Genomic DNA, 22,752 nt, shown 5'->3' with positions numbered 1-22,752 from the left:
TGAGCTTGCTGCTGCAGTGTGGAGGAGGGTGAGGTCAGTAGTCAACAGTAGAGAGTATATTGGGACAAAGGAGACAACAACTGGTTGTCTCAGGCCAAGTTGAATAGTAATACTGTTACTATATAACAGTGCAATTGAATAAGCCACACAGTAGATTTTTGTGTGATACATGCTGCTTCTTTTAAACGAACAAGAACTTGCTTAATTTATTCCTAAGAATGCTCTTAAAATAAAGACAAACATTTTAAAGACAGTGTTACATCACTGACATCCATGGTTTGAATGCAGCAAGAGACCTTTGTCTGTTTTCTGTCAGGTAAACATGGATGCCAGAAGAAAAGCTTCTATGTGTACTTTTTTGCATACTTTCCCTGATGCTCCCTGATGCAAACACTCAGGAACGTAATGTTCAGTGTTGGTACATGACAGTGTAGAATTAAGTGATATGTAGTACATCTACTGGCTTTGCACTGACCTGTTATTTACATGACACAATGAGGTGAAAATAACTTTTTTAATTAATTTTTGGTCATTTTATGCTGTTAGCAGTGAGTCGAGAGTAGAGAGGGGAGAAGGAATGAGGGAAGAGAGATGTAACGAAGGTACTTACAGTACATGAATCAGGGATGTTGTAGTTCGTGGTGAAGGCCTTAACCCCAGGGGCATCAGGGCACCCTGTGAAAATAATTTAATGGGAAGAAAGTACAGTTTTTTAAAATTATAAAATTATTACAATTGTCCCTGCTTTTCAAGAAGTGAGTAGAATATATATATATATATATATATATATATGTGTGTGTATATATATATATATATATATATCACTGTGCAGCATAGTTTGAAAAATAGTGCACGGCAATATCATCTGTACTGATCTAACAGTCAATGATTTTTGGTGGATACACGTGTTACGTCACAACCAAAAAAGGAAAACGTACTAAAATATGTAGTGTTTAGAAGGTGTTGGAGAACTGCAGCAGGTGCTCATCCATAGATGGTATGAGTTTATCTTACTCGGCATGTTGAGCAGTGGGACAGTCAATGTTACAATGTTCCTGTAATGTACATACTCGGTACAGTATATACTCTCAGTGCAAACAGTACCAGCAGGGATTAATTAAATGCATGAAATGAAAACATGACCAGCTTGAATCCCAGTGCATTTCAGAAGCAAGGCTACTACAGTGCTACAGCTGCTGTCATGGTCTGTCCATACAAGACGTCTTAAGTTTCAGCTCTTCCCAGCAACCGGGATCTCCAACCCAAACAGTTTATTTAAGACTCAAGCTGGACCTGTGTGATTACAGCCTCCTCACCTCTTACACCCCCCCCCCCCCCACACACACACACACACACACACACACACACACACACACACACACACACACACCCAGCCCCCAGGACATATTCTGGCAGCCCCACTGGGCTCCTTCACTAGAGTCACACGGTTTCTTTTCAGCTCAATTTGCTTTAATGGTTTTGGGCTCCTTTTTTGGGAACCTATCTGTCTCCTACTGACTGAGAGCAGGCTGCATTTGTGTCTCCAGTTTCTCTCAAAAGCACCTGCCAAGACTCTTAAATGTACACTGTGCTGTGCTGGTGTGCATCAGCCCTGTATTTTATGATATAGCTTGTTTGTGTGTGTGTGTGTGTGTGTGTGTGTGTGTGTGTGTGTGTGTGTGTGTGCGCGTGCGTGCGTGCGTGCGTGCGTGCCTGCGTGCGTGCGTGCCTGCGTGCGTGCGCGCGTGTGTAAGGTCCAGGCAACAGGTCAAAAGGAAACTACCGTACTGTTGGAGGCGACTGAAGAGGGCTGTTTATGTTGAAGGAGTCATCTACGTTTTCTCACTTTTCTCTCATTAGACGTGTGTCCGTATTGTTTATGACACTATGGCAGCTTATGTAACTGACTAATGGCTACCACCAACACAGTGCAAAGCCATGCACACGTCTCAACTGTACACATGCATATGGGTGCCAGGACCTTTCTTGAACTTTGGAGTTTGTTCTTATTCATCCTATAGCTGTGGATTATATCTCTCATAAGAAATATTTTATGATTCCATTAAATCTTTGTCTTTCCTGTGTCTGTTTCAGAGTTGACCCTCGGCCTAAGAGCAACGCCATTCAAAATCTCCTCATCCAGCTTCTCCTCTGGATCCTCCATAAAGGTACAGTCTGCTTTAGGAAATATTTTTTAGGAAAAGATCACAACATTCATTATTCCACAGAAACTTGACAGAATTTGTCAAACATACTGAAAAAAAATCTGTTTTCAGTCCGTTCCAATGAAAGATGAATATTTTGTTTTCATCCGCTGTTTAATTTCCAACTTGATTCAGTTGGACTCCGCTGGTGTTTTTGCTGCGTCCCTGTCACAGCAATCACCAATAAAGGCCTGAGAAGTGAGCGAGTCAGGACAATGAAAGGCAGACAGAGTGTGAGAAAAGGAGGGAGCGGAGAGAAGAACAGTGTTTATCAAACACAGAGTGGGTAGCCAGTCACATCTGTCCTTGTAAGGTATGTGAAGGAGAGAGGGAGAGGGAGGGAGGTGCTCAGGGTTTTCTCTCGGCAGGCCATGCCCACTGAGATTTATCCGGGAAATGTTTCTTAAATCACACCTGTCTGTCCTCATCCTCGCCAGTTACTGCCCTGCTGCATTAAAACGCATGTTGACATAAGTTCTTCATCGCTTTATCTTTTCTTGAGGGTGAGGGCTAAAAGTCAAAGATGTAACTCTTTGTGCACTCTGATTGGCTGAAAGTCTTTTACTGATGGTGGAAAGTGACTGCTGTCAAAAACCATCCCCCTCTTGTCTGACAGTGACCTCTGAGAGTTATTATGGTAAACTCTCATTTGCCTCATTCCTTAACCCACTTGCTCCTCCATGAAAGGCAGTGTCATTATGAATCGAGAGGAGGGTGAGGAGAGGAGAAGTGGTGTCCTGTTTACTCTTTAATGGCTGCGTTTTCCCACCCCCTGTGTCAAGTGCAGCTGTAATCTGGTTATTGGATCACGGAGCGGGTTAATTAGGGCTGGGAGGAGGCTCCGCGAGGCTGCAGGGAGGATTTAAGGTGTTGGAATGAGACTGTCTCCATCAGTTAGTTCCATGTACGAACTAAGGTACTGCAGAAGAGTCTTTCTAGGAAAGACGGGGAAAGGGATTTTGCAGGAAAAGGACAAAGATTTTTGCAGGAGATGAGGTTTATGTTTGACTGAGCCAGGTGCAGCCACAGCATAACGACATGCAGGTAACATCTTTGTGTGAGTGCTACCGTATGTATGATATTACTAAAGATGATGTATTTTGAATTATGGTAAGTAAACACATGCATTTGAAGAATCTTCCGTCACAAAATCGGCTCAGGACGCACAGCAGCAGCAACCCAGCAGCACACTCTGGATTACAGTCTGCTTGGTGTGTCACTCACCAATCATTACTTGTACTTTACATTATTAGATTTCTGCTTACTATGTTTTTATTCATAACTGTCAGGGATGAGACTCTGTAGCACACACTGCTCTCCAAGCAACTGCATCGTCATCGTATAGGCTTAACATGAGTGCTTTCATTGATAAACCACAAGGCTACAACAAGAGGTAATCTTCATGACATCTCTTTGTCTCTGTATTTCACCTGCTTCTGACAGACTGGCCTATGTTTTACCTTACAAAGACAGAGCCCGGGTGACCTGGTTAATGAGATTGTAAAAACAGCAGCAGACACTGTTGGTTAGCATCAGCGTGGGGGGAGGCAGCTTGGTTACTTTCAGACTGATCCTGAGACCACCTGTTCTCTGACTTTCCCTGGTTTAGTCGAAGTTCAAGGTCGAGTGAGAGGAGGTGACTTATATTAAAGGTGATTCATATTAAAGTAACTTATGTAAAAACCCTTTTCACATCGGTCTCTATGTTCATTTTAGCATGAAGCATGTGCAATATGTGGTGTAACTGTAGCTGTAGCTCTTCCTATTGAGTGTTGTTGATGGTTGTTTATTGGCCACAGTGGTTCCTGTCTGGGACTCTGATCTGTTTGGGTGGTCCAGACTTCTCCATGGTGGTCTAACTTCAGAATTCACAACCTCCGCTCTTTGCTTTGTTGTCTTGTTTTTTTTTTAAATTCCAATAAAACATGTTGATTCTGATAGCATCAGCTCTTACAGTGGATTGTCTCTAAATTACAATCTGAGATTCAACAGAGAGAAACGTTCTAGATGAAATAAACAATGGAAAGTTTCCAAAACAAAGAAGGGCAAAGTGAACGAGTAAGTTAAGAGATGTGAGTAAAAGAGAGAGAGAGCTGCTCCTTGTTATTTATTATAAAAGCGAGACTAAGATGAAGTTAATGGCAAGGTCAAGATGCGTAGTGTTTCAGAGCAGTGATGAGAGTTCATTTCTGACAGGTGAGACAGGCAGTGTGATTATTGATGCCTCCTGCTCCGGGTGATCACAGCTGCTCCTGCTCATCTCAGCTGTTGGTCCATGCCGACCGCTGCGCTCAGCCTTGAACACAAATACAAACAATACCGTAGCTTTATAACCAGGGTGATGACAGGACAGTCAGTCTCTTTCCTGTAGTCACAGGGATTACTGCCAGGGCTCGGGTCACACTTGGAGAAGTGCTGCTGCATGAACGTGGACACACAGGTCCCACGGTCAGTGACAGACAGTCTCACTGTGACACAGAGGTATAAGGACCCCATTGTTAACGAACTGCTGATCCATGACACATGCTGGTTACCCAAGCAGTTCACATGTGTCGCAGATTTGAGCCTGGTCTGCAGACCAGGGTGCAAACTGGGGAGAAAAGCTCTGAGATTGTCTGAAAGTCCGGATGAACTTACTCTGAATCAAAACCGCAGTGTTTTTATTCCTGATGTTTTATAGCCAGCTTGGATTTAGATTTCCATAAGAGATGTTTTTCCATCTTTGTTTCCTCTGTAGAACGAAATATCTGCGTTGCTTTAGTTTTGAGCTCTGTTGGAAGTTGCACAAGTTATTTTTAGTAGCTCTGGATATAACAGCAGAGGGTTCAAAATAGCCGCAGACACTGTCACATATAAGAGAAAGAAGAGATAGAATCTCATCTTATTCACATAACTACTTCAGATGTGCCACAATAACCAGAAATGGAGACCTATATGCAAGCAGAAAATGGTGTGTTTGCACTACTAGTCTTTATTTGTCATGCTCATTCTTTCTACATCACTGTGTTTTACTGTGGGTGAAGTGCTTTAGTGCTTTGATGCATGGTAAGACTGAAGCCATGTCCTTCTTGGGTTTTGACCCACTTTCTCTGCTGCTTGTCACGTTTCTCTCCACTCAGATTCTTACTGGGAACTGTTTTGCTTACCTGTAAATCCCAGGAGAGATCACTCTTGCCCTTTGTCACATTGTTCTCCATTGAAGGCCGGTCCTGTTTATTTTGGACTTAAATGATTTGTGCTCTGTGCGTATGTGTTTTAGATAAATAAAAATAACGGTTATACAGTCACAGCGCTCCGTTTTTAAGGTGCAGATATTTACAGTGAATTCTTCTGTGTTGCTTCACTTTCTTTTATTCAGTTTAATGCTTGTGATTTAATGGCATGCCATCAAGAATTACAGGTTTATCACATTTGTGTGATGCTGTCATGTGATGCTGCTAATCGGACTGCATTCACAGAAACAGTATCTACAGTACCACTTCTTCTGAATGGACTGCAGTATGCAGATAAATCTTCACTAGGCATTTAAAATATCTACTTGAGTATGTTACAATAAGAACAACCTACACACACAGACTTCTGTCAGTGCTCTTAATTTAACACAAAAGCACTTGAAGCATCCACATGAGCAGGAGCTAGACCCCCCTGATGCTTTGTCTGTAAGGCTAAAACAAAATCGTGGATATGACTGTAATGTCGTTGGTAACATCCTTGCCCACAGCTGTGGAGAACTGGGCCCCAATTCCTCCTCACTGGTCACCCAGTCTGCTCTGTCATGGCCCTGAATACTTTGACCTTCATGGACCGATCTTCCCTCTGGAGGTCTGTCTTGAAATCACAGTCGTGCAAAAACCACCGACCTGATTAGTTGGGACTCGGTTGCATTTTGTCGGAAAGCAATTTTAAGAGGAGTGAAACACTAATGTGCGACTCTTTCAACTCAGCCCAGGCCTAGAGCCACATCTAAACCCCTCTTTGCCTGCCAGTCGAGGTGTGAAGGACAAGGGCTCTAAATAAAATGAAAGTTGAAAGAGGGGGGGGGGGTGTTTCTAAATTGTTGCCGCTACCATTCCCCCTCTGGCCTCCACCAGTGCCCCTGGACTGACTGTCTCAGTGGAATAATGGTGGGGCAGGAGATAAATAGACATGTCCATGGCACCTGGAAATAAGGGGGCGGGGCTACTGTTGCCTGGGAAACAGGATTTCTTGCATGTTCATTGGCTGTCAGGGTGTTAGCTGGTAAAGAGGGGAGATTTGCTGGGGGTATAAAGACCATGCATTGTTTTGAAAGGTCTCAGACAGACGGACAGGGAGACCCTCACCTCTGAGGCAAAGGACACAGCATTCTCTGATCTGACACCCCAACTGAAGTTTTTGGGACATTAAGTCGTATTTAAACTTGAAGGATTTTGACCAGTGTAACATTGAGTGCAGCTGGTCTGGCCATGCCTGGAGTGAACCTGGACTTCCTCCCAGCCTCGCAGGCTCCAGAGGATTTGGGCAGCCCAGACAGTGCTTGTGCCGAGTCCGGCCTGGAGGAGGTGATCGGTGATCTGCTTGCTCAGGAGGAAGCTGAGAACGAAGGGGAGCAGGAGAGCAGCGAGAGGAAATTTGAATTAACACTGCGGTGTGCCGTTGGAGAGATCCATAGTGACCTGCAGGCTTTTGGGAAGCGAGTGGATGCCCGCCTGGAGGAGGCTGCGGTTCAGGTGGTTCCTCTGGCTGAGGCCATTGTCATGTTGCAGGAGGAGAACCTGAGGCTGAGGGTTCAGCAAGAAAGGCTGGTGAGGCAAGTGGAGGCCCTGTGCCAGGTAATGGGGCTACCTGATCCATTCCTCCATGTATTTCCTAGCAAGGAAATCTCACCTTCGGTTCCTTGTGAAGCCAAAACTCCATCCAGTGATTCTCCAATTTCATGCAGTGATCCTCCAGCTTGCACTCCCCAGGACACCGCACTTGAAGCACTACATGACAATTCCTCCTGCACTCCTGAAGATTCTGCATCCAGTGCACCCCAGGAATCTATATCATGCCCCCAGGACTCAGACACCACAGGGACAAGCACTCCTCAGAATTCAGAGCCCTCACCCGTCCCTCACCCGCCTACCTTTGCAACCTGCCGTTCCCTCTCTGCTCCCGCTCTGATGGCAAACATTTCTTTTAACGACAGTGAGGTACTGCACTCTGTTAATGGTTCTGATCATGGTCTCCTTTAATTCAGATAAGGTGCTTAAAGAACAGGAATGTCTTTTGTTCCAGTGTTGACAATACCCGTGAATCAACTGGCTATGAGTTTTACATGCCATGCCAGTGACACTCTGTGTTCTGCTCACAAACTTCTTGACCTCTGTTCCATCCGTCATGGCTGTCCACTGTTTTTAATCTCACATTATGTAATGACTTCATTTTGAAAAAGCTTGACCATCTCAGCTGTCAGTCAGTTTGGACAGGTTGTATTTATGTGGAGGAGGTTTTCCAGTCCTGTAACACCATGTGTTTCCAATTGTGTCTTGGCTAGCACCTGTGTGTGTGTGTGTGTGTGTGTGTGTGTGTGTGTGCGCGCGCGTGTGCGCGTGTGCGTGCATGCTGTTGAGTGGATAAACTTCCTGGTGGAGGAAATAGTCATCACGTTTTAACAGTAACAGTGGCCCGGGCCTACAGTTTGCCATCCATAACGTTCACTTTGGCAGGAACATGAACTTGAACATTAGATGTTTTTGAAAGGGAGCCATAAATTAAACGGTTTTAATTGTCCGACTTCAGAGGAAGAAGGGGATTTAAGGTCTTACATTTGTGTTATAGAAATCCATGCACATGCTGTCATCTCCAGGCTTGTTTGCTCTATGCTCTCTCGCAATCCCAAAACAAACCCTGTTTGTGTTTCGTGTGTGCACTCGTGGCATTTTGAGAGATATTGAGTTTTTTGTCTTCAGTTGTTCGACTGGCCAGAGTTCATATTCCTGTCTAATCCTGTAGAGACAGCTGGGTCTGCCAATCAGCTGCTCCAGTAAAGGTGATGGACCTCTGTTATAAGACTGTGATAATGAGGAGTGACTGAATATGATCATTTTGTCCCTTTGCCTTTGTGCATCGTCAACTCTTCCTTCACTGTCAGCTACTCATAATTCTGCAGGTGCAGACTGTGCTGCAGGTCTAAGCTGTGGATTAAAGTGTTTTTTAAAAGGGCTATAGCTCTTCTCGCATTAGAGAAGACAAGGAAACCTAAAGAGCAGTTTTATGACATAGTGGCTCAGATGCTGAATAATATACTGGAACGCAATTCAACATGAATGGGGCATAAGGTTATCTGGGATATTCTCACCCCACACACATTCCCTCATTGCCTGACTTAGAGCCCTTGTTTGGCTGTGTTGTGTCCCAAAACATTCCTGGTCGGTCAAGTGCCTCTCAGTCCAGCTTGTCCCATGGGTCAGAACTTTGTGTCCAGAAAAGTCTTAAAACCAGGGGCCACCCGTGATCACACAGCTCTGCGGCTGTGCTGGGCAGTGTCCCTCCCTCCCTGGTGAGACCTGGCCCGGCTGAGGTCTGCAGAGAGGAACACTGATAGGGTAGATAGTGTGGACAGGGACGGGGCCAGCTGTCTGAGCTATATCTGGACCTAGACTCGGTTTACAACAAAAGCATGGAAGTCACAGCTAGATGCTATAGTCCGCCACAGGAATTCTGCACCATATGAACATTTAAGCTTCAGGATTTATGGTCACTCAGAATATGCTGCTCGATAGCCAGGTCAACATTAACAACCTATAATGTTCTCGTTTTGTTCTACTTCCTCTTTACTTCTGCTCCTGTGCTCAACAGTCCCACCAGACCAGTAAGGATAGCTTTGGAAGGATGTCTTCCCTCAGAGTTTATATCTGCTAATGCACTGTTCCCATCTCACAGCCATGGTGGTGTACCATACCTGTCACATGAACTCATGGTTCGAAGCAGCTCGGTATCATTTAGACTCTCCATGTGTCAGTCACACTCCATGAACTAAGTGAACAGTAACTTGGCGGGGTTGCTCTTGCTCTCATTTGCTTACTGTCACTCTCTCTGGCATGGCTGGAAGGTTGAGGGGATGGAAGATATGATGAGATATGGCGAGTGAGAAGTCTTGGTACAAAAAAGAGATTATTAGAGGGAGGGAAAGATGTGAACTCTGCAATCTTCTTGACACACTCAGGCCTATTATGGCTGCAGTGTGTTTAACCTAAAATCCTCTTGTGCCTATTGCGTCCTAAGTGTCAGCAAGCTTCAGTTATGGGTTTTTTTTAAACACTTGTCCTGGTTTCATAAATACTGAACTTTCAAACCCTGAGCTCCAGGTTAGGAGATCCTTCTTGCAGGAGCTCTCAGATGCCAATGTGCATATCCAGCCATGGTGACAGTTTTCCTTTTATAATGAATATAGGCACAACCTCCAAAGATGAATAAATGTCGTACTGTGTCCTTCTGCATGTCTGCATATGTAGGCCCTTGCTCATGTTGTGCGTGTGTTTGTTTCATGTGCAGATGGAGACAGAGCCCGTTATGGCCTCTGAGCCAGTGTTTTCAGCTGGACCGTCTGTCCAGGTGGCGTGTCAAGTCCCAGCCATCCCCAACGGCTCCAGCATTGAAGCTAAACCCGGCGAGCGCTCCGGAAAACTGACTGCGGAACAGCTGGCTGCCATCGAGGACGAAGAGCTCCTTGACAAAATGGTACTTCACAGACAAGTCATAATTCTGGATGATTTAGATTTAAAAGCACTTTGCAACGAATATAACAGGTTCAGTCATGCAGAAAGTTTGTGTATTAACGCTAAATCTCGCCAGCTATGTGAGGGTCACAGCTCGGTGTTACGTGTATTCACAATGTTAGAACTGCATACATAAATAGAGCCATGCCACTTTGACTTTTTGTGGGGAATTACCTCTCATTGTTTCCGTGTGTGTGTCCGTCTCCTCCACCCCCCCACCCCCACCCCTTTTACACAGCTCGATGAGTCAAAAGACTTTGAGGAGAGGAAGATGATCCGTGCAGCCATGAGAGACCTTCGCAAGAGAAAGAGAGGTAACGGCATAAAGAAAAACAATCTTCTATCTGTTACTCGGACCAAACTTTTTGTTCCATTCAGTTGTTCATGACTGCTGCTTCCTTTCACATCATGACAGGCAGACACACTGCCGTGTTATTATAATGAGTTTTAATTCACATTTTGTTTCTTTTTATTATCAGTATTTTTTATCTGTCTGTAAACAATCCATTCTGCCCTCAGAGGTCATGCTGGGATGTACTCAGGAGGAAATAGGTAGGGCAGGTTGGTGTGCAGTGTGCATTAGCAGTTGATACTTGCCTGCGTTTGTCTTCTTGTGTGCACCATCCTGTCACTGTCAGACCACTACAACTTATAAACAGTTTATCGCTCAGATGTCTGCAGTGGATGATGAACGATATGTTGACAGTTTTGGTTAAGTGCATGAATGCTGTTTTTTTTTTGTTTTTTGTTTTTTATGTGGAGTGTTTCGCACTCGCCGCAACATCTACCACACTGAGCATATTCTGTTTTGCATTGAGCACTCACCATATGGTTACACCGGGCCACTGCACTGACAGTTGAACCACCTAATTGGATTCCCGGATCTAAACCTGCTCTAGAAAAATCTGTTCACATTCAGTGTATTCGGACGCATCGAGCATACAAAGGGTCCAAGACTGCTCATAGTGTCCTAACCTCCTCAGATAGAGCAAGAGAGTTGATACAGATTAACACTGCATGGTTTGTTTAAATACATGGACACATCAGGTAAAAGCTGGAGGTAACGGTGCAGGTGTTAAGGTATTCTGGACCGCGCTGAACTTGGAGCAGCCTTCCGCAGCGGACGATCAGGGTGTTAGCTCTCTTTGATCTGTGATGTTTGCACAGTACATACTGCTTGACAGCTTTGGCTCGGGTGCAAGCCTCCCACCTGTGGGCGTTTGTGTGTTCAGAGGAATTTTACAGTACTGTGGAAAGAATCCTGAAATGTATCGCCTCAAATTTGGAAGCTCTGTTTTAATCCATCTTTGTGGCAGTCAGATGAGGTGCTGTCAGTTTGTTTAGGACCTCGTGTCCTCCTCCTCCTCTTTTTCCACTGACATCATCTCTCCTCATCTCCATCCATCCTCTCCTCTAACCTCTTTTCTCCTCCACTCCAGACCAGAGAGAAAAGGAGCGGGAGACCCGCCTGCAGGAGCTCCGGCAGCAGAGAGAGGAGCGTTCACAGAAAGGTCGCGCTGGGGTGGGAGCAGGAGAAGTGGTAATGAGGAAAGTGGAGAAGTCAGGAGATGGCTCCACCCTCAGTCAAGTCACAAAGACCGACCGCTTCGCCCAGTCTGGTACTTAGTTGTTTTTTTTCTTTCTCTGCAACCTTCTTTCAACTTTTCTTTAACTTGTGTTTAACCACTGAAGTCAACTTCTAATGTTCACCGACATCCTCCTGACTCAGAAAAGTTCATCATGGGAGAGAAAACAGAAACATAAGATCATAGCAGTGAACAGTTTGTAACAGAACGAAAACATAATGATTTTGTTGTTTGTGTGTGTGTGTTCAGATGATGGGAGCAGATCAACACGCAGCACTGTCGTTGAGGCCAGTTATGTGCAGAAAACAGACAGTGAGTCATTACTTTACTTTGCTTTCCGGCTTTGTTACATCACTATCGTTATATAATCATTGCAGTCTTATCATCATTATCATTAATACATCCATTGGGTTATCATGACACAACTGTGTTTGCATTTCAGGAGGGACAGTCCAGTCAAAATCATACAGCTACACCTCTTCCAGTTCCTCCTCCTCTTCTAACACAAGCAAAAAAGTGGGCAGGTGGGTGATGAAACATCAGCAAAATAACTGCACTGAATGTAAAACCTTCTCACACCTTCACAAATTAACTCGCTGTGCGTGTCACTGCCTCAGCGTCTTTGATCGCGAGGATGACACATCAACTCGCAGCGGCAATGGAGGGTCGGAGCGAAGGCAGGCGGAGAGGCGCAAGGAGCTGATGAGGGCTCAGACTCTGCCAAAGACCTCTGCCATGCAGGCCCGCAAAGCCATGATAGAGAAGCTGGAGAAGGAGGGAGGCGGGTAAGGATAAACAGAGAGGCAGTGCTACCAAAGAAAGAAAAGGAGAAGATCAAAGCATGTAAATATTAACACAAACCTGACTTTTCTTTTTAGCCCTGGTAATCAGGCGGTCGCCAAGGTAAACAAGGTGCAGCGCTCCACCAGCTTTGGTGTACCCAACGCAAACTCCATCAAGCAGATGCTGCTTGACTGGTGCCGTGCCAAGACCCGCTCATATGAGGTTAGACAATCGGCCACGGCGACCCGCTGTGTGTTGAGAGCTCTTCTTTAAAGTCGGACAATAAAGCGCGAGCTGAACCTGATGATTAAGACACAATAGGCTGAGATAATATTTGCCTACTTTGGGAATGTTTCCATCACTGCCTCCATATCTTTTCTATTTGTCTTCTCCCTCAGCATGTGGATATTCAGAATTTTTCATCCAGTTGGAGCAATGGCATGGCGTTTTGTGCCCTGGTGCACAATTTCTTCCCTGATGCCTTTGACTACAACTCCCTGAGCCCCAGCAACCGCAGGCAAAACTTTGAGGTGGCCTTCACCACTGCAGAGTGAGTACACACAAAAGACATGTCTGCCCGAGTAACCTGCACTAACCACATCAGTTTGGGTGTTGATAGGTTTTGACTGCAAGTGAGAGCTTGTTGGAGAAACCATGTGAACTTCAGTGAACCTCTGTTTTTTGTGAAGATAGGCAGAGAAAATGTGACGAATATGTGGAGAAACCAGTGGAAGAAGCGTCTGCATGTGTAGTTCTCCTCCATGGCATAAAGATATAGATATTATCTTCAAAACCAAGGTTGTCGTGGAGTGAAAACGATCAAAATCAAACAATTCAAGCCAGTTTTGTGGACTGCTCCCAGCCCAAACAACACATTTTGCTTGTAGTAGTGTTGTCTACTTGAGCCTGAAGCACAGAGACGGAGAACAGAGAACATGTGGAAGTTGCTCGACTGATGTCCGAGTGTTAACTTTCTCTCGCAGGTCTCTCCCAGGTGTATCAAGGCCCCTCAAGGCTGAGTGAGCCTCATTACCACTCTAATAACTCCGCCTCTAAACCTCCATCAGTCCTCTGCTATGAGTAACTGCTGTGACACCCTACATCTGCTCTAATCCAGAGACCCATGAGCAAAACCTCCCCAAACAACCACCAGGTTAAAAAAAAACGGATGAGCTCTCTGCTGCACCTCCGATACTTTATCCCTCTTTTTTTTATTTTTTTATTCCTAATCTCTCCTCTCTTCTCTTCTCTTTCTCATCCCTCTCGCATCACAGCACTCTCACTTGTGATGCCCCCCCACCCACCCACCCACGTGTGTGTGTGTGTGTTCACATGCTCCCAGTAGGATAATGTCCATGTTGATGTTTATAGTAAGGATTTATATTCACCCAACCACAGCCCCCTGTCTTTCCACCTTTGTGTTGCACCATCACTCACTTCCCCTGGCACTCCTGATCCTCCCAACAGTTTGTTGTCATCTGGAATCCCAACACACACATTCACACACACACACACACACTCACTCCTGTGCACCAGTGTGCTTTTTTTTGTAGAGTCACCATATAGTTGTATCCTTGTGTGTGTTTTATTTTGCAGACTCCTTGTTGTTTTTTTCATTGTGTCTTGTGTTTCTGACAGAACATAGTAGTATTGAAATGGCCAAAAGTCTCTTGTCGTAGTGCACAGAAAAAAACAACAACAAACAAAAGGGCTAAATGAGCGTCCCCTGACGCTCATTTGACATTTTGTTTTGACTCATGTATAAGTGTGTGCCACAAACTGTTCGTATCATGATGTTCATGAAGCATGTCAACTCATGGATATATTTGTGAACACAGAGAATGTAATGTTATTCTTTCTTTTTGTGTCCTCTCTCTCTCCCTCTGTCTTTTCACTCTGGACCTTTTTACATTTGGCTGCTCACTGCTTTATCTGTTTTTTTTCCCCCTTCCTCCTCCTCCTTCCTTTCTTTCCCACTCTTTGTCCATTATCTCTGTCCTGTTCCTTCTGTCTCTTTTTATCTGTACTTCACTCTTGTTCCTTCCTGTTTGGGTATTTCTTTCCTTCCTTTCCCTGTCCTCCCCCTTTTTTTTCCTCCCCCCCCTGCTGGGCGTGGCCGCAGGAAACTAGTGGACTGTCCCCAGCTGTTGGATGTGGACGACATGGTGAAGATGCGCGAGCCAGATTGGAAGTGTGTGTACACGTATCTGCAGGAGTTCTACAGGGGCCTGGTGACGAAGGGCCTGGTTAAAACCAAAAACTCCTCCTAGAGTCGCGCCCGACCTAAAACTGAACCCATGGTGAGAGAGGGGACAAGCCTATGAAGGAACTTCACTTTGGTTCTGACAGACATAAAGGGGTGGAGAGTGTGTGTGTGTGTGTGTGTGTGTGTGTGTGTGTGTGTGTGTGTGTGTGTGTGTGTGTGTGTGTGTGTGTGTGTGTGTGTGTGAATGTGTGTAACTGCATGTTTTTACCAGCTGATGGGATGTATATCAAACATGGTTGGTCAGAAAACTCCTTTATAGGCTACATTTCGATATTTGATCCTTCATGTTAATCTGAAGCTACCTAGGTCCAAAGTACCAAACATGGTAGGTGTGTATGTGTGTGTGTGTGTGTGTGTGTGTGCATTTCTGCATAGCCAGACTATGGCCCAGGCAGAGAGCCAGGACCATCTGCAGCTCAGCACTTTAAAAGGAACTGCTGTATCACAATGTTTAAAACAGAGGAGTTAAGAAACAAAGCAGAGAATTGGAAGAAAGGCTGTGTTGTCCACTGACTTTTTGTCAAGCGTGACTTTAAAGGTGTTTATTCATTTGGCTCGTAAAGGCTTTTTAGGATACTGTAATAGAGAAGTACAGAATGACCTCTGTCTACGTTTCCTTAAATAACAAATCAGATGTGAGGTTGTTTACATTTATTTTGTCGTGCAAGAGATTTACCCTTGTGCGCCTCCTGTTACTCTACTCTCTGTTTGTGTAGGATGTCTCCGAGGGTTTACAGTATGTGGAGATAATGCCACCCGGTGTTCACTCTCTGCATCACTCATATGTGAAGTCTGCTCCTAAAGCAGTTTATTGAAATACAGTCATGCATCAATCAAGTTTTTTTATAAGGGTTTTTTCCACACAGTGGTTTATCATGAAAAAGCACCTTATGGGTGAATCATTATGAGTAATAATGCCTAAACATGATGGTTTGGACATCTGAAGAGAATGTCCTCCTCCCTACTCATCTGTGGTCCTCTCCCATCCTGTCTCTTCATCCTCCTCTTTCTCATACACTCTGTCTTATATGCCTGTTCTTCAGGACACACGCCAACTGCATGCCTTTGCTGGAAGTGGAGGACATGATGATCATGGGTAACAAACCCGACTCCAAATGTGTCTTCACCTACGTACAGTCTCTGGTCAACCACCTGCGCAGATACGAGATGTCCATGGGTCGGCCCTCTGACCTCTGACCTGTGCTCAGTGAGCGCTCAACCTCCATGTGCACCCCCTTCCCCTTCTTACCTTCACCAGCCCTGACCCTTCCCCCAGCTCCATCGTCACCTGATGACTGCCTCCGCTCTGATAGGCTTGGTCACAGACTCGCACATCTCCGATGGACAAGTTGGGGATAACGTGTGTTTGTGTGTGTGATTGTGTATGTGTTTGTGTGTCAGTTTATCTGTGTCGGCAGTGGTGATGTGTATTCATTATTTCAGTTCTCTTCGGGACACACATTGTTAACTCAGAGTCCACCTTTCTCCAGCAAGAGAGCACCAAAGTTTTTATAAGACTACCTTTTAAGCTTTAAAATTTTACATACTTTTTGTACTCAGCTTTGTATCAGGTAATATTTAACATACAGTAGCTGTGTCAGTACACTAGTGTACTGCAAAACGAGAAAAAAGAGAAAAAAATGTATTAATTCATATTATATATTATATATGATATATATTTATTATATATCATATATAATATATAATATATTTTCAATATTTCCCCTTTTGAAATATTTATACCTACATTTTTCTCTGCTACACTTTTGTAATTATTGTAATTTGTTCACATTGCTGTTGTTAATTCCACTGAAGAAGAAAAATATACCCAGCCCATAAAGTTCATTATTTGGTTTTCATTTTGGTACTTTTTCATTTTTACCAAACTCTGGTTGCTTGAACAATTTTAAGTTAATTTTAAGTTATTATTTTCATGTTGATATAATCAATTAGCATATTATTACTTAATGCATGAGCACAGAGATGTTTTTTCCTCGAATGGATTCAACATTGTTTTGCTGTTGTTATGTTGGAGTCCAGCGCTGAGTAATCTCACCTTTCTGAACTCAACAGTGCTACTGAGAAATTGTATTACTGTATCATCATATTATTCCAAAGGCAAAAGTGTTTGCAGTCAAGCATGTTTTTTTCAATCCAGGTAGAAAGAACACAAGAGGAGTTGGTTGCAGTCTGATGTCGTACAGCTGAGTTGTATCCTGTTTCTTACTGCTTGACTGACAGCATCACTGCCACACCCTGCCAACCACACTCACACACAGCTCTTTCAGAGGGCTCCTTATTTATGCTTGGATGGATTTTTTTTTATATATATCTGTTTTTTTTTTGTTTTTTTTTATTTTCTTAGTGTGTACATTATACTTTTTAAAAGTTTTGTTTAAAGTAAGTCATTAAGCTCAAGCTACGACGATGTTTTGTGAAACAAAATTGGTGTCGCTTTTTGGACAAGTTCATGGACCTGATGAAAGCTCTCAGTTTAAACATGAGTAATCATGACTGAACATAACTGCCGATTGTATATTTTACAACATGAAGCTAACGAGACTTTTTTTGAATGAAGATTTCTATTCTGCTTGTAAAATTAAGGTTCCTATGAGAAGATGTCTAAAATTTGGTTACAGAGCTGATTTTGGTGAAACTTATTTCTTATAGCTCTGTTTTAGTAGACTTAGAGAAATTATTTGATAATTATTCCACTGCTGAGAAACTGAAAAACGAATACCTTCCACCAAGCAGTGACCGCTGTATATAAGAGCTTAAACACATTATAATTTCATGTTTCTGTGCACCACAGTTAAATGTGAATTAACAATTAAACCAATTTGAGAAACAAATGCCTTTGTGAGGAATTATTGCTCTGAATCGTCTCATAAAACCACACCCAATTATTCCTGTCAAGTGCCATGCACATTCATACTCTACCTATTGAAATCTTACACTTTGTAGTGTAAAAGGAAATGGACAAGAAAACATATTCAACGCAACAAGAACTAGAGATGACATTTTTTTTTTTTCTCAGATATTTTATTTTCTTCTTTTACTGCACTTCCACTTGAATCCTCCTGTGTGTATCAGTCCAGCCCACCAGAGCACGTAGCATCAACCTCAGGCCAGTCGCACGATTTTCAGCCTGGGGCTTCATTCTGTTTCACAGTAGGTAGGAAGTAATAAGACACACAAGAGAACTCAAGAGAGGCGAAGGTGCTGAAGACAGCTGACACATGATGAACCAAAAGACAAAATATAACAAACACACTGCCAGTCTTTGTGTGGAGGGTAGAAAAGCAATCACAAAGCGGCCTGTTGGGTTTTTTATGACTGCTAAAAAAAAACAAAAAAAAACCAGAACATGTGCAAATTCAGACTGGACCTTTTAAAAGGTCTTTTGCTGATGCTAAGATTTTGTCTTTCCCCAAGGACTGATCCACGATCTGCTGGTCTTATTCTGAAGTGACAAACATTTCTGTCATCAACTGCAAAAACCAGCTGGTCGTGGAGCAGCTATGGGGAAGAGTGGTACTGTTATATTCCTACTTTTCTGCACTTGGACAGGTTATAGGTCAGTGTGCTTGACTTCTGCGTTGGGCTCTGAGGAGGTGTTCTCTGTGGCAAGAGAAGAAGTGGAAGGTTTGTGAGCCGGGTCGTCTTTAAACGGGCTGTCTTTGGCCGGAGAGAAGCGAAACTCTTCCGGTACCTCGTCCTCAGGTTGAGCCTTCTTGTAGAAACCCAGTTTCTCCAGCAGCTCATTAATCTCAGAGCGGGTCATATCAGACAAGGCAATCCGCTGTGGAGGAAGCACAAAGGTTAAAGGATAATTCCATTGTAAATTTACTTTTCCCTCACTGTTAATGAGTAACTGCAATATACAGTACATTCAATATGACAGATGTCAGTACGTTGTGTGACAATGAGCTGTTTTACCAACACTGAGATCAACACTGATGGGTTTAAAATTAAAGATTTAATTATGAAAGGAAAAGTTAAAGCTGCACAATTCCATATTTATATATTAACAGTGGGTCAAATAACCGTGTGTAATGTGAAAGAGGTCGCTTATTGTGATGAACCCACAAAGACTTATCACCTGACTCTACAGTTCTCTTCAGCATGGAGCAAGATATTTCCCTCAGAAACTGGTTAAGTGAATATTATGAAATTTATGCTTGTGTTTCTCCATGTTTGCTTGATGAATGCATAGGCAGCTGTTTGCTAACTAATTTACCACCACCTTTTAAAGAGGCGATGTGGATAGTTTTCTGCCCCCAGGTGGCCAAATGTATGGATTTTTTAAAATTGCATCATTCTTTTATTTCACTTTTGGAAAATGATAAAGCAAAGGTTTTTCAAAAATTTCAAAATGATGCACAAAACCCACATGTGTAGAATTTGAAAACTGACTGGTTTGATATGACACTGTCCTAAACAATGATGTATATCACAGCCCCCTTGCTGTCTAATAGACTGCAATGGTTTTTATCTGCATGGGCTGATTTTTCTGCAAAAACTAGACTTCAAGCAATTCAACATATAGGGGTTTTTATATATTTCAAAACAAACAATAAATACGTAGCAAATGAGACTTACATCCAGCTCTTCAAAATAGTGGTTCAGGAGGACAAGCTCAGGGTCGGCCCCAGGAATGTGCTTCATCACCAGGTTGTGGCTGAAGTAGTGACTGTCAAGGAGCGAGACCACCGAGACCAAATGCTGGATTTTTTCAGGCAGTTTATGAACAGATGTACTTAAGAGCATGTAATGGCAATGTACATGAATGAAAAGGATACTAAAGAGGAATATCCTGGACCACAAAGGCTTTGACCTGCAGACAGAGGTGGAGATTAATGTTTTTCACTCAGGGCTGGTTTCAGTGACAGTGATCTTTCAGGGATTATGTGAAAAACATAAAATGTTTTTTCAAATGGCAAACACTTTCAGGCAGGGATTAGTCTTCAGTCTGCCTCTGACACCGGCTCTCAGTGTGTGTTGCCCGTTCTGTTCCTGTTGATTACATAACGGAGGGTAACTTACCTCTCTGAGCCTGTTCAGCTGTCATCCACCACACGTCTGAAGAGAGACAAAACATAAGACAGAGGAAATTGTTATAAGCAGCTCTCATAAATAGGAAATGAGACATCACCTAGATTAAGAAAAAGATAATCTCATTGTAATGTTGTGGCTACTGAAATGTGTCTTTCTGCATATTTTCCTTCATAGCAACTCCTTTGCTGCAGTTTTAGGGTTAGGTTCCTTGTTCAAAAACACCTCAGCGAGTGTATCTCATTTTCCCATCACTGAAACGTTGCACCCTCTGCACACAGCACAGAATTAAGTAGACCTCTGGGAGAGATGCCTAACCCAATTTTGCAGAAATCTGAGCCTTAAGTAGGCCTATGTAGTAGCAAGTATGACTTACACAACAATAGCATCAGATAATATGCTTTGCTTCAGTGCTACAGGCAAGTTGGTGATTGGGTGACACCCTGGGGAAAGACTGCATGTTTTCTCACAAAAAGAGGGTTAGAGTTTCAGAAACTTTTGTGTAGGACTGTGTGACCCCCGGTAACAGACCCTGAGCCCTTTTTTCCATCTTAAAATCACCACCAAGCCAATGTGCAGTAGTTTTTATGGTTATCACAACAATAAAATGCGAATTCCAGTCTACACAGCTAGTGTCCTTGGTTGTGTAGTATAAACAGATGGAGTTTACTATAGCTCTATCCACTCCCATAGAAGACTCACGCATGCGCCAGACACATAGATCTGAGAAATAAAGCGCATCCACTCACACATTTAAACTAATCTGATTCAGAAACTGTCACTCTGAATCTATTTCAGCCCACTTTCATGTATGAAGCGTGGCATAAAGAAGCCGTAATGTACCTCCACCCTCGCTTTTGCCAGCCCCTCCAGTTTCTTCATATCCACATCGTAGGCCGAAGCGCAGTGAAGTAAACTGGCCAACAGGATCAGCCACATTATTTCCCCCCCGGATCAGATCGCGGACCAGGACTCGATCACTCTGCTCCGGGACCAGTACCTGCAGATGCTTGTAGGTAACTGAGCAAGCGGGGAAGAGGGGGGAGGAGGAGGGGAGATGATGTACAGCTATGTCACGTCCGGACCTCTTGCCACGTCAAATATTTCTCCCAGATGAGAGAATGAGGCGTGGAGACGGCGCTCATTGGTTATCTGCGAGATCCCCACCAAGATACAGAAAATCCCATACAGATTTGATGCACAATCTATGGTTAATCCTCGTAAATGTTAAAAGGAAAGAGACTGCTCATTAAAACCATAAACAAATCGACATACTGCAGACATATTCTCCTGTTTTATGCCCCTGCAAGGTGGCAGGTGGGCTGTTTTATATTTAGAAACAACGATCAGCTACTGTAATAAAGATATGATACAAACATTATTGCATTGTATTACGATTCCCTACATGTAGCGAAGAATGTGGTAAACTCCTTTCGAGTTTACTCACACACTTATAGAGGACACTCTATACCCAGCGAACAATTTTCGGATCCGCGAACGTTCGCTGAAGACAGCGAGAATATTCGCTGGATCCCGTCGCGAACTTTCATTTTAGGTAGAAATACGTGGTTCGCGTCACGTTTCTTGGAGTTTCTGTTTGTAGAACCTTCATAGAACCTTGAGGGAACGTTCACTTAAGGTTCTCCAAAGGTTCCACAAAAATTACCTTTAGCCTGGAAGGTTTGTAGAACCTTTAGAGAACCTCTAGGGAACGAGGGTTACCTGTTTGCTGGGTTACAAAGTGAGTCATGTCATCCCAGGTTTAGGTGGAGCAAGGTGAGACTCCTGTCAAGAAATGTGATCTTTGCCACGTTAAGTGATTTTCACAGTAGTATAAAGATGCAGACCTATTTAACATATTTGCGTGTGACAGAAAAAATGTATAATGAATGTAATGTTGTCTGTGACTAACCCTGAAGCAGTTGTTGACCAAATTGCTGAGTTTAGGCCTGTATGATCATATTCAACTTTATATTCTGATTATTTATATTCTATTAATATCAGCACATTGTATGTGTTTGGGGTTATTTTGCAAAATTTCCAGATGTTATGCCATGATCCATCTTGGAAGATTTCAAAAGCTCGTTGAGTAAACATTAGATCTGAATTTGGTTTGAGTTGAGTTGAACAGCAGATATAGGAACACTGAAGGGATGTAATGAGGAGAGCAGCAAAGAATAAGGTACCATGACAGCAGGTTATGACACACGAACACTGACCTATCTACTGCACAAAACCTATGTTGTTGTCTGTGTGATTCAGAACAGAAGCAGAAGACAAAGACATAAAACATTGCTTATCCATGCTAGAATAGGCCCCCCTGAAAGGAAAGGAAAACATATAGTTACTACTTACACAGTGTAGTACTTACTAATAACTGGGCAAAAAAACTACAGCTTTTTTTGATGTTGTACTTAAGCAATTGTGTATGGTTTACTCTCTATATACCACATAGTAATACTATATGCATTCACTTTTTATTATAATGCAGTATTGGAAAGAAATAACGTAAACAATAAACTGCAGGTTGTTACATTTAATGTTTATTGCATCACTGTTATCACTATAGACATGCTGTAAGTTATTATCCATCATAAGGATACAGTATACAGGTGGTATGTGCAGTAAGCATTCATCGCATCCTCTAGTATTTAATTTACTTCTGTGCACCACCAGTAGCTTCAGTCTAGTTCACCACATTTACTACACACACACACACACACACACACACACACACACACACACACACACACACACACACACACACACACATGCACTAGGATACAGTTTTTGAGTCATTCATTTTATAAAGGCCACAGGCATTTAAGAGGTCATGGAGACTGATGAGGTACCCTCGGGTGTTGCCATGGCAACATCTTATCTCATGCTTTGTCTCAGTGTGGAGGTGTTTGAGTCTCTATAGATTTAGAGTGGTGTTAGTGTTATAAAATCAGCCATTCAACTTTTTTGATAGAATGGAACAAAAGAAGCTGTTGTTTTATTACATTTTCACAGTCGTGGACTCATTCTAAAGAATTTCCTGTCCAAGTTTCCAATTTGAGTCTGTGGGAAACTTAATTTATTCGCAGTGAACCGGGAGTTTGAAAACTGTGACA

General features: G+C 43.2%; 2 protein-coding genes across 3 annotated transcripts in view; one reads left to right on the top strand and one right to left on the bottom strand.

Annotated features, from left to right (window-relative positions):
• smtn (smoothelin) overlaps positions 1–16,275 on the top strand; it is a 47,643-nt gene extending 31,368 nt beyond the window's left edge. Inside the window, exons 10-21 of one of the 2 annotated variants that reach the window (XM_022757743.1) lie at positions 2,095–2,168; positions 9,723–9,908; positions 10,185–10,260; positions 10,466–10,498; positions 11,386–11,565; positions 11,782–11,844; positions 11,975–12,056; positions 12,150–12,317; positions 12,411–12,537; positions 12,714–12,865; positions 14,438–14,615; positions 15,625–16,275. In XM_022757743.1, the coding sequence (XP_022613464.1) occupies positions 2,095–2,168; positions 9,723–9,908; positions 10,185–10,260; positions 10,466–10,498; positions 11,386–11,565; positions 11,782–11,844; positions 11,975–12,056; positions 12,150–12,317; positions 12,411–12,537; positions 12,714–12,865; positions 14,438–14,585 (1,289 nt within the window). In that variant the 3' untranslated portion in view covers positions 14,586–14,615; positions 15,625–16,275. The remainder of the gene's footprint in view (positions 1–2,094; positions 2,169–9,722; positions 9,909–10,184; positions 10,261–10,465; positions 10,499–11,385; positions 11,566–11,781; positions 11,845–11,974; positions 12,057–12,149; positions 12,318–12,410; positions 12,538–12,713; positions 12,866–14,437; positions 14,616–15,624) is intronic. The other variant, XM_022757744.1, reaches the window with a different exon arrangement.
• A 1,343-nt stretch (positions 16,276–17,618) lies between these two features.
• LOC111230913 (selenoprotein M-like) lies at positions 17,619–20,713 on the bottom strand. Its single transcript, XM_022757807.1, has 5 exons — positions 20,480–20,713; positions 19,628–19,663; positions 19,384–19,418; positions 19,184–19,262; positions 17,619–18,383 (listed from the first exon to the last, which is right to left on the bottom strand). The coding sequence occupies exons 1-5, from the start codon at positions 20,573–20,575 to the stop codon at positions 18,153–18,155; spliced, it is 477 nt and encodes a 158-aa protein (XP_022613528.1). The 5' UTR covers positions 20,576–20,713; the 3' UTR covers positions 17,619–18,152.
• Positions 20,714–22,752: the final 2,039 nt, after the last annotated feature.

The sequence above is a fragment of the Seriola dumerili genome, unplaced genomic scaffold, assembly GCF_002260705.1.
Source record: "Seriola dumerili isolate Sdu_G_001 unplaced genomic scaffold, Sdu_1.0 BDQW01000290.1, whole genome shotgun sequence".
Classification (NCBI taxonomy): domain Eukaryota; kingdom Metazoa; phylum Chordata; class Actinopteri; order Carangiformes; family Carangidae; genus Seriola; species Seriola dumerili.
Note: the sequence above shows the minus strand (reverse complement) of the source record. Positions and strands in the feature narration are given on the sequence as shown.